This window comes from Eptatretus burgeri, chromosome 15 (assembly GCF_056783735.1).
Source record: "Eptatretus burgeri isolate ZD-2024b chromosome 15, Ebu_testis_v1, whole genome shotgun sequence".
Taxonomy (NCBI): Eukaryota; Metazoa; Chordata; class Myxini; order Myxiniformes; family Myxinidae; genus Eptatretus; species Eptatretus burgeri.
In genome coordinates this window covers 1,701,101-1,718,600 of record NC_140975.1, presented here as the reverse complement: position 1 = coordinate 1,718,600, position 17,500 = coordinate 1,701,101, and the positions used below count along the sequence as shown (strand labels likewise).

Below are 17,500 nucleotides of genomic sequence, written 5' to 3'. Positions count from 1 at the left end.
GAAAGGTAGGGGCGTGCTCCTTGTCCAACCAGGAACCTCATCACCTCAGATCGAGACTCCGCCCAAAAGGGCAGGGGCGTGCTCCTTGTCCAACCAGGAACCTCATCACCTCAGGCTGGCTCCACCAAAGCCAGAAAGAGTGTTCGGCCCCGGCCAATCTGGAGGCCGCGACGAGTCGTCCGAGAACGGACCGTCCAATGAGGAGGCGAGTGGTGACAAAAGGAGGTCTGTCGCGCCTGAGCACAAAAAGGAGGAGTGGGGGGTTCTGGCGAGAAGGAACATCTGCGCGCAAGGTGATGGAGTGCGAAAGCGTCTGTGCACGGAGTGGTCGGTGCAACGGAGGGTCTTCTCCTGCCAGCTTTCGCCCTGCCAACTTTGTTCGCTTGGAACCCGGTCGTGAGGGTGTCTGGATCGTCTGGATCGTGCTGGGGGTCTATTTCTGCCCCGAAGACCTGGTTCTTGAAGACCGCACGAGGCGCAAAGGTCAAACAGACTCTCACCTCCAGTTCGACTGTCCTCCGGGCTGGAGGTCCGAATAAAGACCACTTTGGTATGATTCTTTTGGGTGTGTGCTTGTGTGTGTGTTTGTGGCGCCAGTCCAAAAAGTAGTGAATTGTTTAAGTGCTCTGTGCTGTACATACGTGCATTTATTTTAATCGGTTTAACTCTGCTCTTGCGTGCTTCCCTCATTCCCCAATTATTATTGTAAATAAACATCCCCATTTGTGAAATGTTTGGTTGGCTTAGCGTGCTGCGTGTTGGGAAATTAGCCAGGCTGTTGCCGCTGTAATGGGACATTTGGACCGACGGATCTCGGCGATAAACCGCTCGGGTCGCACGCGATTCGAGTACGCTAAGCGGCTCGTTCCGTATGGGTGCCGTCGAGGGTGCGGAGACTCGGTAAATCGCCTCGTGGTCTCTCGGTATTTTGAAAATTGGCGAATAACCCTGTACCATGTGGCAGAAATATTGACGCTTCACGGTCCGATAAGGGACCCGTACTTTTTCGGAGTTTTCCGAATAGGTACGATCTAAATTCTGGGAGAGCGCTCGAGCCGACTCTACTGCTCCATATAGCGGTCATGCTCGCAGCCGATACCCGGCCCCGCAACAATATAATATAGTACTAAAACTAGATGGCTGCCATTTGTGTAAGAATAATATAATGTTATAACTACACGGTTATCATACATGTAAATATAATATAGTATTAAAACTAGATGGTTACCATATGTGTAAATATAATGTAATGTTAAAACTACACGGTTACCATATGTGTACATATAATATTGTTGTGGGGCCGAGTTTCGGTGGCGAGCACGACTGCTAGATGGAGCAGTAGAGTCGGTTCCACCGAACACCCAGAATTTATAGGCCATCACCCCGGATAACTCCGGAGCTGACGGGTCCCTTATTGGACCGAAGATCGCCAATAGGTCGACCGCGTGGGATAGGGTCGATTGCCAATTTCAATTTACCTAAATACCCACGTCGTCCAAACTACTGGGGAAATTCACCCTCGGCGGAGCTCGAGCGGAACGAGCCTAAGCGTGCTCGAACCGTGCGTAACCCGAGCGGATGGTTACCGAGGTCCGTCGGTCCAAATACACAATTTGCCGCTTCCAAATTTCCCAACACGCACCGTGCTAAACCAATGAAGAAAACACAGAAACGAGCTGAAACATTTTACAGGGGATTTATTTATAATGGGGGGAGGGAGGGGGAAGGGAACACACAAAGAGCAGTTAACCGACTATAAGAAATGAAATGCAAGTAATGAATAAGCCACTTAAACAATTGCTACTTATAGACTGGGCCCACAGACACACACGCACACACCCAAAATAATTGATGGCCGCGGCCTTTATTTGGCCTTTCATCTCGGGAGGGAAGGTGAGCCGAAGGGGAGAACCTGTCTCGCACCTCTCCGCCTCGTGCGGTTTTCGATGATCCGGTTCGGCGGGACTCGAACCCGCAACACAATGCAATGATGGACGCCAGCCGGTGCGAAGGTGGATCAGACAGAACGCCGGCAGACCAGACGAGACGACCAGGCGACGAGGCTGACCAGGCGACGAGACTGACAAGGCGACCAGGCAACCAGGCAGACAAGGCGACCAGGCTGACAAGGCGACCAGGCTGACAAGGCGACCAGGCTGACAAGGCGACCAGGCGACGAGGCTGACAAAGCAACCAGGCGATGCGATCTTGACTGCCAGACAGAACGGCTCGATCACTCGAACTGGCCAATGCTCCTGCCATGAGCACATCGTCTCTCTCCTCAACGCAGGTCCAGATAATCACTTCTTTCTCTTCTTCCTCTCCGAAAACGGGCTCGGACCTACCCTACTGTCTCCCCCCAACCTATCGCCTTTGCCTGTCTCTGTCCATACCCACTCCCTTAATTTGCAAGAAGAAAACAAAATTTAGCCCCTTCATTATTTTTTTTTATATAATTTCGTCTCCCTAATCCCCTTTCTGTCTTTGTCCGGCTAACCTATCCTGTCAACCGAGCCTACTCCCAACCCCTAAAATCCTTTTTTGGAGGGGAATAGGGGGAGACTCGCGTCCTGTCTCGAGGCCCAACGAAGCCTCAGAATAGCCTCCTACAGATTTCAGCCATCTTACCAAGTTGGGTCCAACGGCCTACAGAGAGCGAAGGGATGGATGGTGCGAAGGGGTACATTTCTTAACTATCCTAGCATTTATTAACTTTAAACTACCCCAGGGCTTTTCCATACGCCTGGCTCTTTAAACTATCGGTTCGAAAAACCAAGATTCCCATCACCTGTGTTGGTGTCCATTATAAATTTGTGCCTTGCCCGCAAATTTTCACTCGTGCCCTTGCACAATTTTATGGCTGGGCAGCGTGGCTCACTTGGCAGGGATTCTCCCTCTGCCGAACTCTAACCATGGCACCCCCGGGCCCTGAGGCTGTCTCCGAGCCGACCTGCTCTCTATGAACGCGGGGTGTTGCCCTTCCATGCCCACGTGGCATTTTGGTGCTCCCGGTTCCTTTCCCAGGGTCGCTCGTGCGCACTACACTATCCCAGTACCTTGGACCCTTGGCCTACTCTGGCTGACTGTCCGGTGCCCGGGGTGCCCTCTACTCGATACGCACCTTTCAACAGCCACGCTCCCAGCTGGTCCATGGACTCCTGCACCCCTCTGAATGGGTTTTGAGCCATCTTTCCACACCAACAACAAAACGACCTCCTTTTGGTAAATTTGACTAACCCACTAACTAACATTACACTAACTCCGGCGTCACTTGGGTGGGATTCACTCCTCCCCCCACTCATTCATTCGCACCAAAGATTCCACATTCGCTCCATTCACACTTGGGCCCGCTGACCCATACTCACTCATTATGCATTTTTCAATTCACACCACACTACCTATGTTCCCCTAACTATCTCGTGCTCCCTCGTCGTCCCTCATTTTAATGCACGTTCCACTTAATCTACGTAGCCAAGCTACATCCCTGCTACCCATTCCATGTTCGTCCATGTCTCCCAAAATCCATTTCCCATTCTAAATCTGAACTAAATTCCCACTAACTAGTCCACGGGCCCCATGGATGACAGCTGATGCCCCCATGAGGCCAGTCTATCTAAGCTAAACCCATCCCACTAACTAGTGCTTACTTTGCCCAAACACTGGGCTGTGTACTTGGAGCGAGGCTTTTAAAAAAAACATTTTGCACCGCCAAGGCGGCGGTCGACAGCTTGCCCGTTCGTCCCTTCCATCGGGCGATACGTGCAGCCATGCCGTCACCCTGCTAATTGCACCGAGCGCTCGCTTCCGAGGGATTCCCTATGTGAGCCAACGTGCGCTGTTCGCCCGTAACTCACGCCGCGAGGTCCGTGCCGATGACGTCACACGCACACTGAACCTGCACGGTTTCCCGTGCAGGCCAGCACGAGCGTATCGTCCCGCAAACCCGCTCCACACGTTCCGCGAACAGAACACGCGGCATGCAGAACGTGGAGCTTCGCACACGCGCTCGCATGTGGACCCGTCCGTTCCAAATTCCCACAACACTCGCCTATATTTTTGCTGTCCACATAGCCGGCTCGTAGCTGACGTGGAACGTTCCTGGGCCGGATCGCAATCACGAAGACGCGCACGTGCAGGCCGTGCGCGAAACGCGCCATGGACCTCGTACGCTCCGTCGCACGAACCCAGCGCAGTCGCCAAATTAACCCTTTTCGGCCCTCCAGGCTCACCATTCGTCTCTCCCGCCTGGATCGGTCCGTTGTCCATTTTCATGCACGCACTCACGCATGCCATTTTACTCACACCATACTTACCTTCTGCCACACATTTCAGCACACCCCGGGACAATCACACTGGGGAATCGTGTTACCACAAGAAATCCCAGGGTTTCCATACCCCCCAAGCTCCACGTGTACCTGTTCACATCACCCACCTGCTCAACCTCGTTCGGCCCGACCGGACTCACCTCGTCGCGATCTGCTTCGACAGAGCTTCACATCTCCCCCTGTTCCTGAGGGAGGTTAATCTGATTCTCAAACCGGGTCACGAGACATTCCCCATGCTCAGCCTCATTGTCCCCTCCTATAGACTCTATGTGTGTGTGCTCGTCTTTCATTTCATTCAATTCGTCCCCCTCTATTTCTTCTATCTCTGTTACCTCGTTTATCATTTCCATTAAATCCTGGCTCTTCGTCTCTGTTAATTTCTCCGTCTCCGTCACCTCGTTTGGTTCTTCCGTCGTCCCCTCGTGTCTCGTCCTACACGTTTCCCCAATTATTGTGGTGGCGTCTCTCATCATCCCGACCTCACCCATCTCCATCACGGGCCAGACACAATTTGCACTCCCTCTGGTCAGTTCAGTTGCTCCGCCACGTGGTGCCACCATTATGCCTCTCATGCCTGCCTGCAGGTTCAACCCCATGCTCTGCATTTCCCCTCGCTGCGTTTGCATAACACCCTTTTGTGTTTGCATATCACCCCTCAGTGCCTGCGTGTTCACCTCCATTTTGGCATCCATCCGTTGCGCATTTGTGTCCATATTGCTTTGGATCGCTTGTATCATCCGAACCAACTGTTTGATGCCCAATGGCTCCAGCGGAGCCAATCCGCCGCGATCGGTCGTGGTTTCTCTGGGGACCGAGGGGGGAATTTGACAGAGGGGGCGCTCTTGCTCCGCTGTTCCCACCGCGCCGCCGCTCCCACCGCGCTCATTACGACCTCTGGGTCCGGTTGTGGGGAATGGTCAACCTGCATGGTGGTGTCCTGCACGGTGGTTTCGTCCTGGGCCATAGATTCCTCTAAACCTACACCACTACCCACCTGTTTCAGCCCATCTTGGTTTGCCATTTTGCATGTTGAGAATAAAAAAATTTAAATGCTCGTAATTTGGGGGAAAGGGGGGGGGGTTGCTCCCTACCCCCTGATCCGAATCCGTGAATTTCTAATAATATGACTGGATGGTTACCATCTGTGTAAGTATAAGATAATATGACTAAATGGTTACCATCTGTGTAAGTATAAGATAATATGACTAGATGGTTACCATCTGTGTAAGTATAAGATAATATGACTAGATGGTTACCGTCTGTGTAAGTATAAGATAATATGACTAGATGGTTACCATCTGTGTAAGTATAAGATAATATTACTAGATGGTTACCGTCTGTGTAAGTATAAGATAATATGACTAGATGGTTACCTTCTGTGTAAGTGCAAGATAATATGACTCGATGGTTACCATCTGTGTAAGTATAAGATAATATGACCAGACGGTTACCATCTGTGTAAGTATAAGATAATATTGTTGCGGATTCGCGCCCGCCGGCGTGCAGACGGCCACGTAACTCGAATCGCGGCACGTCGCCCACCGGACGGACAATCCAGTCGTGACCCTCTCGGACTAACGCCGGGAACCAGTCACGGGTGGACCTTTCGGTCTCACCGCGATCGTGCCAATCGGCCCCCGCGTGGGATAGGGTTGCTCGCCAAATTCGACCTACCTAAGTACCCACGCGGAGGGTAGACCGGGCGATCGCACCTCGCCGCAGGCCGACTTCGGACACGGGCCACTTTAAGCGACCCGTTCCGTACTATTGGATAACCGAGCGGTGTTATTCGTCGGCCTCGACGGTTCGATTAATTACCGGGCGTATTCAGCCCACTACCAACCCTTTACGTGAAGCAAGATGGGGATTCAATAAACGAAAAGACGAAGCGAAGCGGGAAAACAGTTCAACATAAAGCACATTTATTCGCGATGAACGGAAAGCACACATATACAATTCCACCAAAAGCACATGGAAAAGAAGAAGAAACACAATGCAATTTTACACAAAAAGCAAATGTTAAAGAGAAGACACAATGCAGAGCTATCCGACTACCGAGCACACGGCAACACTTATACAATTTTACTTCACAGACGGCGCCGACAACACACACACTCAAAGCAAAGAAAAAGAACACCCTCAAGGATGAGGCGGGCCTGGGGCCGAGACCGGGTCGGGCCTACCCGTCTGATGATGAGACGTGAAGTGGCGATGGTGCCTCAACTCCGCGGGCCTCGCGGACAGTGTCTGGTAGGGGGTGGGAAAAGGGGCCCCCTTTGTCGCACTATCTCAGCGCGGGGGGAAACAGGAGGGGGTTGCTGATGCTCGGGGGAAGGAGGATTTTTATTCTGTCTCGGGTCCTGCGACGAGCGTCTCCACCTCGACCAGGTCGCGCCGTCGGCCTCCCGCCTTCAGCTCCCGGCACCGACGCGAGCACCCCCTCGTCCGTCTTCGCCGCCGCCACCTCTCCACAGCTCCGCCGACAACTCGTTCCAACGCACAGCTCGTTCCAACGCGCAACTTCCTTCCAGCTCCACCGACGACTCTCTTGAACTCCGAACTCACTCTTTCCAACGCACACCACCTTTCTGACGAACGCAGCCGCTTATATAAGCCCCGTGGCTTCGCCTTTGACCCCCTGCCTTCGACCTTTCACCTCGCTCCCCATTGGCCCGAGAAAAAGTGGGCGTGAATCGTTTTTGATCCGTTTTTCTGCGGAAAGTCCGTGATGTTTTGTACACGCTGTTCGGTGCGCGCCCTGCACGAGTCCAGTACCGGTACCCACAAGCGGCGCAAGAACGGTGGCGATGCGACGGTTGCGAGGTGTGACGGTAAAGGTCGTGGCTGTTGTGGTGAAGCGGCGTTGTGGTGGGTGGTTGATGTTGTGATGACTGTTGAGACGTGGTTGGTGGTGGTAATAATGGCGGTTGGTCCAAAATAAAGATAGTAAAAGAAAAACGGCTATCCTGAAGAGTCGCAGCACGCATGAATGACATTTATTCCCTCTACACAACGGGTTTGGGCCTAACTACACATATACTTACCGAGATATCTCACCTAAGGGACCTGAATGGTGGTTTGCGAATTTGGTCAACCACAACAATATTGTTACGAATCTGGAAGTCATGAGCACACAACAGCCAGAGTCCTTTTAGATCAGTTATATCGGTAAGTATGTGTTTCCAGTTAGAATCCATCCCCTGTGTCTAATGGGAATTAAATGTTCATGCGCTGCGGAGTTATTTTGATAGTCAGGGTTTTATTTTACATTTTTACATCACCAACTACAACAACACCTTCGCTCCATCCTGACACTCTGCTCGCGGCATTGTCCGCGCTCTTCGCGCGCTCACGAAGCGTTTCGTTCTGGCCTGGCGCCAAATATGGGTATGCGTCATTTTTCAGCCAATGGGCACAGAGTGAGCTCCAAGAGAAGCAGAGCCTCTTCGGGGGGGGGGATCGAGACGCCCCGACACGCCCCCCCCCAACCAATCATAGAGAGACGACCGATTTCCCCCGGCGAATGAGGGGTGCGGAGAGGTGAAATACGTCCCCCCCCCCCGCCCCGACGCGAGGGAGGAAGAAATAGACGGGACGGTGCCGTCATCTCGCTTCTGGTCTCGTCTTGTCGCTGGCTCTGGTCTCGTCGCGTGCTAGAGGAGCGTGCTGGAGCCTGACGCTGCCCTCCGTACCCGGTGCTTGGAGTGGTATCGTGGTTGCGGGTTCGAGTCCCGCCGGTCCAGGACGTCGAAGACCACACAAGGTGGACAGGTCCAAGATAGCTCTGGTTTCCAGCTCATCTCCCCTCAAGCTGGGAACCTTCAATAAAGACCATTGAGGTCCATCTTCTTTTGGGTATTTGTGTGTGCGTGTGTGTGTCCTTGGGCCCCATCTACAAGTAGAAACTGTGAAGTGCTTTTGCTTGTACATTATTTACATTTCATATTCGGTTGTAATCTGCTCTTTGTCTCCCTTCCCGGTTTTTGCTAATTATTATTGTAAATAAATTCCCCTCTTGTTAAATGTATCAGCTCGTTTCTGTGTTTCTTTCATTGGCTTAGCATGGTGCATGTTGGGAAATTGGGAAACTGCAAATTGTGCATCAGTCCGACGGGTCGTGGTAACCATCCGCTCAGGTTACGCACGGTTCGAGCCCGATAACGGCTCGTTCCGCTCGAGGCCTGCCGAGGGTATGAATTCCCCAGTAGCTTTGCCTCGTGAATACTTAGGTAAATTGAAATTGGCAATCGACCCTATTCCACGCAGCCGAATTATTGGCAATTCACGGTCCTGTAAGGAACCCGTGCCCTTCGGAGTTCTCCGAGGAGCACGATCTGAATTCCGGGTGTTCGGTGGAAACGACTCTACTGCTCCACCTAGTGGTCGTGCTCGCCACTGAAACTCTGCCCCACAACAATATTACTACACGGTTACCACATGTGTAAATATATAAGGATTACAAGGAAATTCAGTGCAGGAGGAGGCCATTCAGCCCATCATGCCCACACCACACCAACACCAGATTTAATAAATCCGTCAATTCCCCTTACCTTCGTGTGCAGCCTTTTGGCTGCTCCACTGGTCCTCATTTCACTGACCTCGGAAGGATGACAGGCTGAATCAACCCCCTGGTGTTAATTCAGTGGCCAACAAGGCTTGAATTCAGGACCCAAGGATCCTAAGCTACCACCCTAACTGCGAAGCCAACACCAGGTCTAACTAGACACCAGGTCTAATTATATCATATAATATTATAACTAGACATTTACCATATGTGTAAATATATTAATATATCGTAACAGGATGGATTTCTGGGGGGGTCATGTTTTCTGGGATTCTCCCAATATTAGGAAAGAACAGAAATTATGAGCAGAGAAATAGATGTCAACCAATGGCTGGAAGAATAATGAAGGGAGGAAGGTTTTACATTGAAGAAGCAGTCGGAATCATTTCAGGGACATTTCAGGGAGTGTTTCTAGAATGATGGCCGTATGTTCAATAGAAAGGGGGCAGCAAGGTTTGCAGTGGGAATTGAGGAAGGAATTCAGGCTTTTTTAGGTCAGCGGAGGATGGGAAGGTATTAAGAAAGTAACTGACAATGAAATTGTGATGAGTCCGGCCAGGCAAGAAAATAAAATTTCAGGAAGGGAAGAGTTAAACATATTCCATGTCACTGTCAGATGTTTAAATAATAAGATGGAAGAGCTTGAAGCCAAAGTAGATAGCGAGGAGTACGATATAGTTTCAGTGAGTGAGACATGGTTTAAGGAGGAGATTAACTGGAGGATAGGATTAGAAGACTACAAGGTGTATCAGTGTGATAGGAAGGAGAGAAGAGGAAGAGGAAGGGCAATCTTGGTAAAGGACAGCATTGCATCAAGAGAAAGGGGTGACATGAATAAGGGAATTAATGTAGAAGATTCTGCAATGCTTGGTGTTGGCTTAATGGTTGGGGTGGCAGCCTTTGGATCCTGTGGTCCTGAGTTCAAATCCCACTCAGCTGTTGAATTTATGCCAGGTGGGGTTAACCCGGCCTGTCATGCTTCCGAGGTCAGCAAAATGAGTGCCAGCATGCTGGTATTCTGTGAGGTGTGGTGACCCTTCCAGGATTGCGAGACGGTCACCAGATGTGTAAATATAATATTATATTATAACTCGATGGTTACCATATGTGTAAATATATTATAACGAGGTGGTTACCACATGTGTAAGTATAATATTATAACTATACGGTTACCATATGTTTAAATATAACATAATATTTTCACTAGATGAGCCTGGTGTTGGCTTAGTGTTTAGGATGGTGGCTTGGGATCCCAGGGTCCTGAGTTCAAGCCCTGTTGGCTGCTGAATTAACACCAGGGGGTTGACTCAGCCTGTCATCCTTCCGAGGTTGGCGAAATGAGTGCCAGTGTACTGGTCCCGGTGTATGCCCCGGTTAGAATAGGTGTACCATATCCCTGTGTGTCGTAAGAGGCGACCAGGGTTGGCGTCAGGAAGGGCATCCGGCCATAAAACATTGCCTCAAGAAAAAGCCAAACCCCTGCACAGCAGGGAAAAATGGCTGTAAAAACGGTCATTTATATATTATTTATATTTTCACTAGATGATTACCATATACTTAAATATAATATAATATTATAACAAGAAGGTTACCATATACTTAAATATAAGATAATACTATAAAAAGAAGGTGACCATATGCGTAAATATAATATATTATGAGACTGTTACCATATGTGTAAATATAATATATTATAACTGGATGGTTACCAAATATGTAAATATAATCTAACATTACAACTAGATGGTTACCATATGTGTAAATATAATTGGTTCATGAGTCAGTAAGTGACCACTATATTCGTTATTGGTGTGTGTCTCTGTCTGTCTGTCTGTTCCGAGCATAGCTCCGTGGGTTTTGATCCAATCCTGATAAAATTTTGGTGGGAGGTTTATATCATGATCTAGTTGTGTTTTCCTGAGAATGGGTGTGGTGCGCCCATTATGGGCGGAGCCACGCCCAAAAAACATGTGTTTTTAGGGGGTAGCCAATTTCAATTTACATCTTCTCCGAGGGGGTTTGTCGAATCTGGCAGGGGTTTCGGTATTTGGTTCGCCCAATAGCACCTGCGTAGCCCCACAGAGCTCGATTTTTCATTTTCGTCCCAAGGTCAAGGTCACAAGGTCACAAACTTAGAAAATTGCGAATTTTGACATAAAAATCATGCGACCGCCCAAACTTTGAGAGCGAGGATGATAATATTTTTTATGCATAATCTTGAGGTCATTCCCCACCTCAAGTCTTGAAACCATTTTGCTCTATCTCGAACACCTTGCCCGTAGCGCCCTCTTCAAGTTTATTTTTACACTGATTTCATCAAAATATGGATAATCCGAGGAGTGCGAAATGCCATGTAGCCTATATGACATTATATTGTTCCTGGAATGGTCCAGAGGAAGTTTTGCACCAAAGGTCATAATCCTTGACCTTTGACCTTTAAAGTTCACAAAGGTCAAATTTTCAAAGTTGTGGGAATCGAACCGGGTTTTCGACCTTCTTCGATGAACTAACTCCAATAAGCTATAGTACGTATCCTGTTTCCTTATTTTAATGTCCACAACATTGTTTTGTGACCTTTAAAGGTTATACAAAGGTCAAATTTTGAAAGTTCTTGAACGAAACCGGGTTTTCGACATTTTACAGCTAATAACCTGTCACTCGTACCACATCATGTTGATCATTTTTATAACTTGGTCAAACATTATCACATTGTCTCATCCTTGACTTCTGAAACAATCTACATCGTCAAATACCGCTCGTGAACCATTGCCATCTCCAGACTTGTCTAACATTATAATTATATGGTTACCATATGTGTAAATATAATCTAATATTACAACTAGATGGTTACCATTTGTGTAAATATCTAATGTTACAACTAGAAGGTTCCCATTTGTGTAAATACTATATATTATAACTAGATGGTTACCATATGTAGAAATATAATATATTATAACTTGATGGTTACTATATGTGTTAATATTATATATTATAAGTCGATGGTTACTATATGTGCAAATAAAATATAGTATTAAAACTAGATGGTTATCACTTGCCTGGTGTTGGCTTAATGGTTTGGGTTGTGAGCTTGGGATCCTTGGATCCTGAGTTGAAATCTCACTCAGCTGTTGAATTAATACCAGGTAAGTATTATATAATATTATAACTGCATGGCTGTGCTTGCAGTTCGCTCGTTTCTGGTATAGCGAACTCGTTATAATAGCCAATTGGTATCATGTGACATTATGACAAGTGTAAGTATCTAATAATAAATGTCAGTGTGTGTCAGTCTGTCTGTATCCTCCATAACTCCAAAACCATGAAACCTTGTGGCCCCAAACTTTGCTTGTATTTGAAGGAAACTCCAAGGTGGTGCATGAATGAAAATTGGGTGTTTGGGTTAATTTGAACAACCCTTTTGAAAATAATTTAGGGGGTGATCATCACGAAAAACCAAAATAAGCGGATTTGTGGTGCCAGCGTATTTGTGGGTTATAAAGTGTGACCTGCTTCTACATTCGCATATTTGCGTTTTAAAAAAATTTTAATTTTTTTTTTTTTTACTACACTGCAGGACTGTTCTCCTGTATCCACCTGGGAAATTGGAAATCACCCAACATCACAGCATTACATAAAAAAGTGGGAAAGTCCATCCCCTTAACTACAGACCAATCAGCTTCCTGTACTTCCAATCATCAGCAAGATCATGGACTCCATCATCGCAATTGAAATAAATAATTCCTTTTCTCCAGCAGCCTCATTTCAGATCATCAGTTTGGATTCCGACCTGGTCACTATCTTGGATATGCTACTTCTGCTCTCCCAATAATGATGAAGGCCCTCAACATCAGGCCCTTACTTCTCTCCTCCACACTCTGAGCACTTTTCCACTCCTCGCAGGGCAAGCTGTGAGGCAATACTGCCCTGTTTGCAATCTCAGCTCTTCTGTTCCTCACAGGACATGCTTCTTGGCAACTGTCACGTACACACTTTGATCTCATTTCTGCTTGCAGTGCAAGCTTTTAGGCAACTTTGTCCCATACACACTCTGTCTCCTTTCTCCTCACAGGACATGGCTTTCTCTCTCCCTCTCGTGGGAGCCTCTCTTTCGATGGGGCGGGTTCATGACGCAGCCTGTGGAAAATCCCATGTCATTCTGTGATGTGATCGTCATGAGCACCCCCAGCCCCTCCTTTCACAGGCAAAAGACATGAAAAATGCCCCCCCAGCCCCTCCCTGCTTGCGCAAAATGTCCTTTGTGCTGTACGTACTGTTCACATGCTGTACGTACTTTCAGGATTGAAGGACAAGTTCCATTCATCAGATCAGTGTCGAATCATTTCCAGATCTGTGGAGAGAGATGGAGCTGCTGTCTGTCTTATAGCAGGGAGGTGGGGTACTGCACAACTCGGTGTGGAGTCACCTACAAATGTGAAGAGAGTTTTACAGAACATCGAAGAGATTATTAATACAGATAAGGAACATGAGTCGAAAACACTGCCTTGATGAACACATGCACACAACACATACGTTGGCGGTGAGGGGGAGGCAAAGCACGCTTTGCCTCTTCCCTCTCGTCTTGGATTGATGGGACCAAAGTCCATACAGACCGTGACAAGGGCAGCAGCTTTGGTGGGGAAGAGGACCACGCATGTGGTGTTCGGTGTTGCTCCGTTTTATATGTAATTGCGATGCAGTCGAGGCCTGCAGCTATGGCGGCGATGATGAGGCCGAGGGCCATGCACATGCACGATTGATATGCGTTTAGGACGTGGCCTGGCCATGCACCTTGGAGGGCTTAATCTTGTTGAGGGTAGGACTGAGCTTCAGGGGTCTTCGGTGAGTATAATATAACAGCTTCAGTTAGGTAACTGAATATAACAGCTTTGGTGAGGCCAAGGTGTTTGGGATGTGACTTAGCCATGCAGGTTAAATGTACTTTGTTGACTCCCTCCACTTTGTGCACTTTGTTCCTCCCTCCGAAAACGACTCCGATTTGGCGACTCCCTCCAACCATGGACGGATGGGAACGAGCTTTGGTGGGACCTTTGGCGTGTGGAGATGCCCAACGTCGGCAGCGGCGTGCCGTATCCGGGAGAGAAGGGATGTCCCTGGGCGGGACCTGGCGAACCCCTGGAGGTGGAAGGGGAAACAAAGCATGAATGAGGAGATGGCTTGGTCCACGAGTCGTGGCTCCTTGCTGGGGTGATGACGGACGCTTCAGGCCTGGGGAAGGCTCCAATCAGTCTTGGAAACATATTGTTACTAATCTGGCAGCTATGAGCACACAACATTCAGGTCCCCTAAGCTTAGTTATCTCGATAAGAATGTGTTTATAGATAGGGTCTAACGGGAATTACATGTGTGCGCTGCGGAGTTTCGTTTACAACAAATCTCCTTCACTTCACTTCATACACCGACGCCATTGCCCACGTGCGTTCGGCCACGTACGTGGGCGGAGATTTCCATGCCTCAGATCGAGACTCCGCTCAGGAAGGCAGAGGCATGCCCCTTGTCCAATCACGCCACAGAGGGCGACTTTCCCACGGCACCCCGTCCAATGGGGTTGAGATGGCCACAGAGAGCGACTTTCCCACGACACCCCGTCCAATGAGGTGAGATCGCCTCAGATGGCAATTTTCTCACCCCGGAGGAAAAAGGAATAAAAGGAACGCCAGGCTGGGAGCGTTCGTCATCGTCGTCGTCATCGTCGTCTTGGGGGTCGTGGGTCTTGGTGCTGGCTGGTTCATCTGGTCCTGGGTAATCGTCGCCTCTGATCTTCTCCTTGGTCTTGGTCGATTGGTGCGTGGCCGGTTGGAGAGCGTGGTACCTGGTGCTTGGAGCGGCATCGTGTTGCGGTTTCGAGTCCCACCGAGCCGGATCATTGAAGACCACATAGGTGGACAGGTCCAAGCACAGGCTCTGGTCTCCAGCTCACCTGTCCTTGAGCTGGAAGCCTTCAATAAAGACCTGACAGGGTCCATTTCTGTGTGTGTGTGTGTGTGTGTGTGTGTGTGTGTGTGTGTGTGTGTGTGTGTGTGTGTGTGTGTGTGTGTGTGTGTGTGTGTGTGTGCCCGTCTTCAAGTAGAATTGTGTAAGTGCTTTCTTTTGCTCATTGTACATTACATTTCTTATTCGGATAACTATGCTCGTTGTGTGTTCCCTTCCCCCCATTGTAAATAAATTTCCCAATTGTTGAATGTCCCAGCTCATTCCCTGTCATTTCTTTCATTGGCTTAGCACACTGTGTATTGAGAGATAGCGAGGGTAAATTGTTCATTTGGTCCGGCGTGGCTCTGGTAACTCCACTCCGTTACGCCGGATCCGAGTCGTTACCTGCGACTCGGATTGGACAGAGTTGGCCGAGGGTGTGGTTCCCCGGTAGTTAGACTGCGTGGGTATTTAGGCCTAAGTCACATTTGCTCTACGGCGAGGATACGGCGGCCGTACGACCTCTGAATTGACAGAAACGTGCGGCGGCCGCAGAGTTTCTGCGGTGGCCTCAGGGTGGCCCTATGCCGTTTGGCTATATTTTACAGGCCGTAAGGTCGCCGTGGAATTATAACGCGGAGTTATAACTTTTTTCATTTCTACGTTCGCCGAAGCAATTCGCCAAGCTGAAACAAAAAAACTGGTAACAAAAAAAAAAAAAAACCCCACTCGTTACTGTCCGTCTGGCCGCACGTTCGTCTTAGGGCCCTCCTGCGGTCGCCTTGCGGGCACCATGCGTCTGCCTTGAAAATTCTATTGCCGCTGCAGGAACGCCCTAAGGTCATCGTGCGACATCAAATCAAAGACCGTACGGCACCCCCACGTTTTCGGTCTCCACAATTTGTAAATCACCGTGCAGCTCTCCAAAAAATAAAAACATATGTGACTGCTACATTGTGTGACCGTGGAAATACTGCGGCCGCCGTATAATTGCTAGTGGCCGGAGATTTTGAAGACCCCACGGCCACCGTGGCAAATGTGACTTTGGCCTAAATACGCCGTGCGGCTCCCCGAAAAATAAAAACATAAATGACTGCTACATTGTGTGACCGTGGAAATACTGCGGCCGCCGTATAATTGCTAGTGGCCGGAGATTTTGAAGATCCCACGGCCGCCGTGGCAAATGTGACTTAGGCCTAAGGTATATTGAAATTAGGCAATTAACCCTATCCCACGCGGTTGAATTATTGGCGATTCACGGTCCTGTATGGGACCCGTGCCTTTCGGACTTATCCGAGGGTAACGATCTGAATTCCGGATGTTCGGTGGAGCCGATTCTACTGCTCCCCTTAGCGGTCGTGCTCGCCGCCGATACCCGGCCCCACAACAATATTATATACACCTATATTGACAAACACACACACATACACACACACACACACACACACACACACACGACCTGGGAGAGCTTTATTCCACTTTCTGCAACACATGTATGGAGATAACAATGAACAGCACGCCGCACAGTCCATAAACACAGGGAAATGTTGGTGTGATATGTGACGATGTTTGTGTTGGTTCAGCAGGAAAATGTACCACGATGAGGACGTTTTGTAATTTATTTGTTTGCTTATTTTTCGCGAAGTCAAGGCTCATGAAAGAGCTAAATTACAACGACCACCAGTAATAAAGGCTGATCTAATTTCTCTTTCCAGCAATACTCGGAGTATTCATTGGGACCGTCACAGTGTTCGTATCGCTGCACGCAGTTCGTCTGCTATTGGCAGTACGTGCCAACTTGCATCTCATCGCCACCTTCCCAGGACCGCCAAGCCATTGGCTATTTGGCCACCTGTTGGAGGTAGGTTGTGTCCACACCAGAGGAAATATCCAAGACCCATATTTCAGGCACCACCGATCAATAAATAATGTCTTATCCCTCAAAATTGGTTTCAAAACCCTATTTTTTTACAGCTGAATCCGCAGTCGCAAATGTTGCATAAAATGTATACCTGGTCGCTGGATTACTCTGGAGCGTATCGTGCACGGTTTGGGATTCAATTCTTCAGCCTCACCATTACAAATCCATCCTACATCCGCACAGTCTTCACTTTACCTGGTTAGTGACACAGCAAGCACATGTGCACTCATCCTCACGTTATTACCTGGTTGGTTACACACCGAGCCCACATGTACTCATCCTCACTTTACGTGGTTAGTTACACACCAAGCACACATGTACTCATCCTAACTTTACCTGGTTAGTTATACACAGAGCACACATGAACTCATCTTCACTTTATTTCTTGGTTAGTTATACACAGAGCACACATGAACTCTTCCTCACTTTATTACCTGGTTAGTTACGCACTGAGCATACATGTACTCGTCCTCACTTTACCTGGTTAGTTACACAGCAAGCACACATGCACTCATCCTCGCTTTACATGGTTGGTTACACAGCAAGCACTCATGTACTCATTCTCACTTTATTACCTGGTTAGTTGTACACCGAGCACACATATAGTCATCCTCACTTTATTACCTGGTTAGTTACATTCTGAGCACACATGTACTCATCCTTACTTCATTACCTGGTTAATTACACAGCAAGCACACATGTACTCATCCTCACTTCATTACCTGTTTAGTTACACACCGAACACACAAGCACTCATCC

At 48.6% G+C, this 17,500-nt stretch overlaps 1 protein-coding gene across 5 annotated transcripts in view; it reads left to right on the top strand.

The window, feature by feature from the left end:
• The window catches only part of LOC147011302 (cytochrome P450 4B1-like), a 116,046-nt gene that overhangs the window by 31,223 nt on the left and 67,323 nt on the right, over window positions 1–17,500 (top strand). For 4 of the 5 annotated variants that reach the window (XM_085857154.1, XM_085857153.1, XM_085857152.1 and 1 more), the window contains exons 3-4: window positions 16,536–16,681; window positions 16,795–16,939. In XM_085857154.1, coding sequence (XP_085713280.1) covers window positions 16,536–16,681; window positions 16,795–16,939 — 291 coding nt within the window. Of the gene's footprint in view, window positions 1–10,024; window positions 10,033–16,535; window positions 16,682–16,794; window positions 16,940–17,500 lie in introns of those variants that run through there. The other variant, XM_085857155.1, reaches the window with a different exon arrangement.